We start from the raw sequence: 7,901 nt of genomic DNA, 5'->3' as shown, positions 1-7,901 counted from the left end.
TCAGACAGTAAAGAATCCGCCTGCAATGCGGGAGACCTGGGTTCGATCCCTGGGTCGGAAGACCCCTGGAGAAGGGGATGGCTACCCACTCTGGTGTTCTTGCCTGGAGAATCCCATGGACAGAGGAGCCTGGCAGGCTGCAGTCCTTGGGGTCGCAAAGAGTCGCACATGATTGAGCGACTAACCCTCCACTGTATGTAGTTCTATAAGGCAGCTGCAAGACTTCCCTGGTGGCTCAGACGGTAAAGCGTCTGTCTACAGTGTGGGAGACCCGGGTTCGATCCCTAGGTTGGTAAGATCCGCTGGAGAAGGAAATGGCAACCCACTCCAGTACTAGTGCCTGGGAAGTCCCATGGACAGAGGAGCCTGGGGTGCTGCAGTCCCTGGGGTCACAAAGAGTCAGGCACGACTGAGCCACTTCACTTACTTAAGGCGGCTGCAGTGCTGTAAGGTCATTAGCCATTATAAAAAGAGATTTCCTGACTTCCCCGGTGAGCCAGTGGTTAAAAAGCCACACTTCCTTTGCAGGGGGCATCTATGTGTTGATGAAGAAAACTTGGGAGTTCAGTAGAAGTTAGTAACACATGAAGACGGTTGAGCAGATTAGCATAGACCAAAGCCAGCCATTTTAATTAGCAGCACATCTTGTCAATTGAACTTGAATTGTTGAGTTATTATACGCACATATCTAATTATCCCAAGCTGAAAGTAGTTCTCCCGAGATCAAGGACTCAAACGTTTAATTTCCTTGTTTTTCCCCAAGTGCTGTACTTCAGTGCCGTGTACCTGTACGTACTTAGGAAATATTTGTCGTAATAAACATGTAAGTGTTTTGGAAAACTTCTACCTAACTCTAAGCAAAAGGCATCTTCCTGTCACAACAAGGAAGTTCAAATGCTTTTGATGTCTCGAGAGCACGGTTTCCGTTTTCTGCTTCTAAACAGAGCTACTGCCTCCGTAAGGCCTGGCTCTTGTTAAGCTGTGCCACTGCTACATGTGTTGAGCTTACCGCTCGGTTATACTTTGCAGTGGTATTACCAGATAAATTTGTTGACAGGGAAATCTATATGCAAATATTTCTATGGAATACAGATCTCCGTTCATTGATCAAACATCACACATTTTAAAAGCGCCAGCTGGGTGTGTGCTTAGCATGGAGCCTGCTGCTGCTGCTAAGTCGCTTCAGTCGTGTCCGACTCTGTGCGACCCATGGACTGCAGCCCACTAGGCTCCTAGGTCCCTGGGATTGATTCTTCAGGCAAGAACACTGGAGTGGGTTGCCATTTCCTTCTCCAATGCATAAAAGTGAAAAGTGAAAGTGAAGTCACTCAGTTGTGTCCGACTCTTCTCGACCCCATGGACTGCAGCCCAGGCTCCTCCGTCCATGGGATTTTCCAGGCAAGAGCACTGGAGTGGGGTGCCATCGCCTTCCCTGAGCATGGAGCCTAGTGACAGGCATATAGAAGTGAACCAGACAGACCTGGTCCCAGAGCAGAGAACCCTGGAGCCAGTGGGGCGCGTGAGCAGACAGTTGGAGGCTTGTGGCAACTCTGCATTGAGAAAGTCTATTGGTGCCCTTTTTGCAACAGCGCTATTCTTAAATTAGGGTATGTGCGTTGTTTTCTTAGACATAATGCTACTGCATACTTAATACAGTATAGTGTAAATATACCTTTTATATGCACTGGGAAACCAGAAGCTTTGTGTGACTCCTTTAGCGTGATGGTCTCTTAACTGGGGTGGTCTGGAGCAGGGAGCAGCACCTACAGGGCACGTCTGTGCCTGTGGCCCGTGCTCGGCTCAATACGACCGTGAGACAGGAGGAGGGCGCCAGACCTCAGGTCCCAATCTGTTCTAGGCTGATCGTCAAGGCCAAAGCACTGGGGGCAAAAAGACAGCATCATCTTTCATCACCCTGGGAATGATGCAGTCAAAGCGGAGAGAAATACGCTTGGATTAGTAAAATCCACTTCTTACAGATCTTTTTGTGCACTGGACTTTTTTTTATCAGACCAATTTTATGAGAAGTCCTGATTGACTGTACAATCGTTTCACTCTAGGAAACCTTTGGAGGTTTATAAGAAACCATCAGGAAAATGTTTTTTCCAGGGAGACCACGGATTTGATAACAAGGTCAACAGTATGCAGGTATGCTCCCAGAACTATGAATTGAAGTGTATTTTAGAGGTTCTAAAAAGGATGGGAATGGTGGTGTAAGTGAAGCTTGCAGAGTATTCATAACTGGAGGGAGGGTTGCTCCTGGATATTAGCAATGCCTAATTGTTTTTGTTTGTTTTCTTTTCTTTTGGAAGACTGTTTTTGTAGGTTATGGCCCAACATTTAAGTACAAGACCAAAGTACCTCCATTTGAAAACATTGAACTTTACAACGTTATGTGCGGTAAGTCACTTATTTCATCAAAACCAAGAAAACAATCCGGAGTTAACATATGAACTCCTTTCGATGTTGGAGAAAGAAATGAGGTGTCTGTTTTCTGGGATCACCTCATCTTTTCATTAAAAAAATGCTGTAATTTGCCCATTGGTTCAAGGGACAGAATATCATCCCCCTTCTAAGGCTTCTTTGTCTTCCTTCAACAGTTGACTAATGGGGAGTTTTCATGGTGTTGCTGTTGGCAGCCTCCGGCTAATCTAACACAGCATTACAGTCTGACACCACCGGTCACAGGCCGGGTGAAGCGAGCACTGGGCACAGCGCCCCCCACCCCGCACCCCGCCTCCATCTCTCCCAGCGCAGCCGCGCACGGCTGGCCAGCTATTTATGTGCTCCTAATTATTTTTCTTCCTGGAGTCTCTAGTTGCTGGATGAGGACAGCTTTTCCTATTTAGTAAGGGAGCGCCAGTCTGGCGGTCAGAGGGGGAGTCTGCACGTCGGGTCTCCTGGGCCCCGTCCCCTCTGGGCATCCGGCGCTCCCCGGCCCTGCCTCCGGGCTCAGGCCAGTCCCTGTGTGCCTGCTCGGCAGCCTTCTCACTCGCTCTGAAATCAGCCTGTTCATTCCACAGCGGCCCTTCAGGGCACACGGCCAGAGCCTCCTCTTGTCCTGTACTTCTGTGGAGTGCATGAGAGGGCAGGCTCGAGGTTATTTATTGATCATAAGCCCCACTTCAAAACTCGGGATAAAAAGTCTCACAGAGAAGCAGGAAGGCAACGATCCTGACGCTGATGGTCCTTGGGTTGTAGCTATCACAGACATAAAGGTGGCGAAGCGAGGCCCTATTTTCCTTCACTCTTTCTTTGTGGGAATGTCTTTCTTGATATCAGGCCATGAAAATGCTATTTTAGAAAGTTGTTGCCAAGACCTCATCAGGCAAGGATGACTTGGGAGCTCAGAAGGGAGCCTGCCGTCTGAATTTGGTTATCCCATTCTGTTTGTGTTCCAAGTTTTCCAGACATTGGAAGGTGAATGGCTTTGACTCTCCTCCTATCTCATCAAAAACATTTACAAAGTACCTGGCCCTTTTCTTTCTTCTCATCAGATCTCCTGGGATTGAAGCCAGCTCCAAATAACGGGACCCACGGGAGTCTGAACCATCTCCTGCGTACCAACACCTTCAGACCGACTGTGCCAGAGGAAGTCACCAGACCCAATTACCCAGGGGTTATGTACCTTCAGTCCGATTTTGACCTGGGCTGTACCTGTGATGATAAGGCAGAGCCAAAGGTAGAAGTAATCTTTTTTGTTCATTATGGAAGAGCCTGTCGGGTGTAGAGCAGTGCTGTCCGATAGAACTTTCTCTGATGATATGCATGGTCTTTCTGCATCGTCCAAAATAGTAGTTACTAGCTACACAGCTTTCGAGCACTTGGAACTAAATTTTTAATTTTATTTAGTGGCTTGTGGCCACCACATTGGACAGCACAGGCATAGATAATGAAGAGCAAAAAATAAAATTCATGCTATTCTGTGGAGTCGCGATTCCTAACCAAACGTTTTTCTTTTTTTCAACCTGAATCACATGTCTAGCAGTCATGGTCCCAATAGGAAACAGATGGCCCGTGCAGAAGAAGTTTTTCAAGAAGGTTTAAAGGAATTGTTTCAATCACATTTAATGAGAAGACTATTTACAAAGCTGGCAGGGTAGAGGGAAATCGAGGAGGGATGGTAAAGGCGCCTGGGGCTCCCAGGGCACCAATCTGGATCTCAACAAGAAAGGGGAGGAACGGTCACCAGCACATGGAGAAAGAACCCTGTAGGCGGGGCCTGAAATTTGGGTGATGGCGCAGTGAACACACCGCAGCCTGGAGAGAGGAAGCTGGGGTGTGAGCACGCCCTTGCCACCCCCTGCTGGTGCCTCTCGATGTTGGAGCCCAGCCACAGGGCAAGCTTGCTCTTTGATGTCCCTAGACATCAGCCTCCCGAGCACAGGGCAGGGGAGGGAAGCGGGCAGCAGGGCGCAGGTGGGCGTGCAAATAGGCGCTGCCCCGCACAGCCAGTTGGACAGTTGTTGAAACAAGCACGTGTCCAGTAATGATTTTTTTCTCGTATGTAAAAATCAATTGTATTTCTAAATATAGCAACAGACAATTGGATAATGACATTTTAAAACACTTACAATAGCGTTAAAAATATAAAATATCTAGGAATGCTGAAAACTGTAAAACAGTATTGAGAGAAATTAAAAACCTAAATAAATGAAAAGGGGACGACAGAGGATGAGATGGTTGGATGGCATCACTGACTCAACGGACGTGAGTTTGAGTAAACTCTGGGAGTTAGTGATGGACAGGGGTGCCTGGCGTGCTGCAGTCCATGGGGTTGCAAATTGTCGGACATGACTGAGCAACTGAACTGAATTGAACTGAAGTAAATGAACCGGTACTCATCATTCATTGAAGGACTCAATATTCATGGCAGGTCTTCCTAAATTAATCTATAGATTCAAAGCAATCTCATTCAAAATCCCAGTGGATATTCTTCAGCTTTTTCTTTTGTACTGGAGTATAGCCGATAATGACTGGCTTACTGAATTTTACAGTGATCAATGACCTTTAAAGTTGCCAATCAGTACTCCTGACAGCAAGACACAACCAGTGTTACCACACTGAGTTGATAGGGTTCCAACACAAAGCAAAGCAATCTGCGATTTTTGCACGTGTGGTTTTATTACAGGCAATGTGTGATCTTCTCATTAGACCTCAGAAGAATGGAAACTAGTTTTCTTATTGGTCTCTCCCCCTCCGCCTGCCCCTGTCTGCCTCCCGGGGCTCCTTGGGGCCTGCGAGGCACAGTCTGGGAGCCCGCCACGGGAGGCAGTTGGCTTCCTGTCCCTCCACCTCTGCCTTATTTTTTATATATGAGCTCATTATCTTTTTAAGTTTTCTTTTTTTTTAAAATGTGGACCATTTTTAAAGTCTTTGTTGAATTTGTTTCAATATTGCTTCTGTTTTATGTTTTGGTTTTTTGGCCTCAAGGCATATAGGATCCTAACTCACTGACCAGGAGTTGAACGCTCAGCCCCTGCATTAGAAGGTGAAGTCTTAACCACTGTACTGCCAGGGGAGTCCTAGATCCCCTTTAATGTCTCCTACTTTAGCTCCTGATGAGAATTAACAGCGCTAATTAAAGTAGGTGATTCTAAGACTTCAGCTGGAGGAGTTGAGTTGCCCATGTCAACAGGAAGTGGTCTTTGAAGTGAATTCCAGTTATATTTTTAGAGGCATCATTTAGATCTTGTTTCCTGAATTACCTTTCCTCTGGGAAACAAGAAATATTTTGGTTCTTTCATCTTAAACTGTTTTGGAGGGATTCTAGATTATCTTTATTTTCTCAGTGGTTTTCTCCAAAAGACTACTTTTCTTAAAAAAAAAAAAAACACAGATATACAAAAAAGGTATAAAGATGAATAAAATGAATACTTCAATATATAGACATCGTGAGAAAGAAAACGTTAAAGATGGAACGGAAGCTCCACGTGACACCCCCACCCCAATCCCACTTCCTTCCTACCTCAAAGCTAATTAATATCCTGTGCTGTGCTTAGTCGCTTAGTCATGTCTGACTCTTTACAAACCCATGGGCTACAGCCTGCCAGGCTCCTCCGTCCAAGGGATTCTCCAGGCAAGAATACTGGAGTGAGTTGCCATGCCCTCCTCCAAGGGATCTTCCCAACCCAGAGATTGAACCCAGGTCTCCTGCACTGCAGGCAGATTCTTTACTACCTGAGCCCCCACGGAAGCCCAATATCCTGAATACAGTATATATAATTGCCATGCTGTGCTGTGCTCAGCTGTGTCTAACTCTTTGAGACCTGATTTTCCAGGCAAGACTATAGGAGTAGGTTGTCATTTCCTACTCCAGGGGATCTTCCTGACCCAGGGATCCAATTGGAGTCCCCTGCATTGGTAGGTGGGTTCTTCACCACCGAGGAAGCCCTATAATTGCCATGGAGACCTCTGTACTTTCACTCCGTACATAGGTATCTCAAATAATATATCAAGTACCTTTAGTATACTTCCCTAAAATAACCTATAGTATAGTTTTGAATATTTTATTTTTTATTAAAAAGATGTTTTTTTGGCTGCTCCTCGAAGCATTTTGGATCCATTTCCCACACCAGGGATTGAACTGATGGCCCCTACACAGGAAATGTGGAGTCTTACCCACTGGACCGCCAGGGAAGTCCCCTGGATGTTTTATATTTTTTATGTAAATGCTGTTATACCATATGTATCCTGCATTTATTTGTTGATCACTGTATTTTAAAGATTTTTTTACAGATTAATACATGAAGCTGTATCTCATTCATTTTTATTGCTAATATCAATAGTTATTATAATGCATAATTGTACAACTAGCGCATCATGATTTTATTCATTCAGCTACTTGAGGACGTTTGGTCATTTCCCCCTGTCAGTGCCTCCCAACAGCGTGGCTATAGACATCACTGCAAGTGTCTCTATACACGTGCTAGAGGATGTCAGGATCCACAGTGGGAAGTGGAATTGCCGAGTCACGACAGTTTCAGGATTGCTGGATCATTCCATTTCTACTTTAGAAAAAGCAATTTTATAAATTTGTTTGGGAATCACTTTAGTGCACCTAGAGATTAATCCAAACTTTTCAGGCAATATTAGAGTTAATGTGTATATATGTGCCCTAATCCTCATCATGGACATGGGAGGCTGGTCCCATGATTATCCATGTTTTTAAGAAAAGGTAGCAAAGTCATGGAGAGATTAAATAGCATGTTCAACACCATAGATCGCTCAGAAGTACAGCCTCAGTGTCAATTTGAGATAAAGTAGTAACACTTTATAAAGCGTGTGATATTGATGAAGCTTAGGATCCTATTTTGAATTTAGCTGGGTACTAAATAGAGAGAAGGGTGCTGGAAAGAAAGACCGTTTCTGATCTGCTTTCTTTTCCCTTTTGTTTTTTATTTTCACACATGAAGAACAAATTGGATGAACTCAACAAACACCTTCATATAAAAGAGTCCACAGAAGGTAAGGAGTTGACAGAAAAAAGAACCAGATAAGTTTTGTTTTCTAGTTTTCAAAAACTGGAGAGACTTATTTACTTCATAGTGTAAGCACAGTGTTTTCTTAAAATTTGAATTCAGATTGCAGAGTGACCTTTATGTGATCTGGCAAAGGGTATTGGTTTTTTCTCTGTATACAAGGTGCCAGCTGTGTAACAGAAAAGTTCTATTACCTTTTTTTCCCCCTTAACAGCTTTTAACCCTCTGAAAAACAGACACGCTGTTGTGTATCTGATGGGTTATAAGTTAAGGGCTGAGGGGACTTCAGATGAAGGGGATGGAAGTCACCAGTGGTAACAGCTGGTTCCTCTGCTGAAGGTTCCCCACCTGGAGAGTCGGTGTGTATGTCAAGGGGAGGGGTGCCCGGAAGGAACTGTGTTAGAACTCTCTCCCAAGAGG

General features: G+C 45.0%; 1 protein-coding gene across 14 annotated transcripts in view; it reads left to right on the top strand.

Annotated features, from left to right (window-relative positions):
* The window catches only part of ENPP2 (ectonucleotide pyrophosphatase/phosphodiesterase 2), a 132,735-nt gene that overhangs the window by 97,955 nt on the left and 26,879 nt on the right, over nt 1-7,901 (top strand). For all 14 annotated transcript variants that reach the window (XM_061439504.1, XM_061439513.1, XM_061439510.1 and 11 more), the window contains 4 exons: nt 2,061-2,148; nt 2,313-2,400; nt 3,498-3,682; nt 7,416-7,467. In XM_061439504.1, coding sequence (XP_061295488.1) covers nt 2,061-2,148; nt 2,313-2,400; nt 3,498-3,682; nt 7,416-7,467 — 413 coding nt within the window. The remainder of the gene's footprint in view (nt 1-2,060; nt 2,149-2,312; nt 2,401-3,497; nt 3,683-7,415; nt 7,468-7,901) is intronic.

The sequence above is a fragment of the Bos javanicus genome, chromosome 14 (genome assembly GCF_032452875.1).
Source record: "Bos javanicus breed banteng chromosome 14, ARS-OSU_banteng_1.0, whole genome shotgun sequence".
In the NCBI taxonomy this organism is placed as follows: domain Eukaryota; kingdom Metazoa; phylum Chordata; class Mammalia; order Artiodactyla; family Bovidae; genus Bos; species Bos javanicus.
Note: the sequence above shows the minus strand (reverse complement) of the source record. Positions and strands in the feature narration are given on the sequence as shown.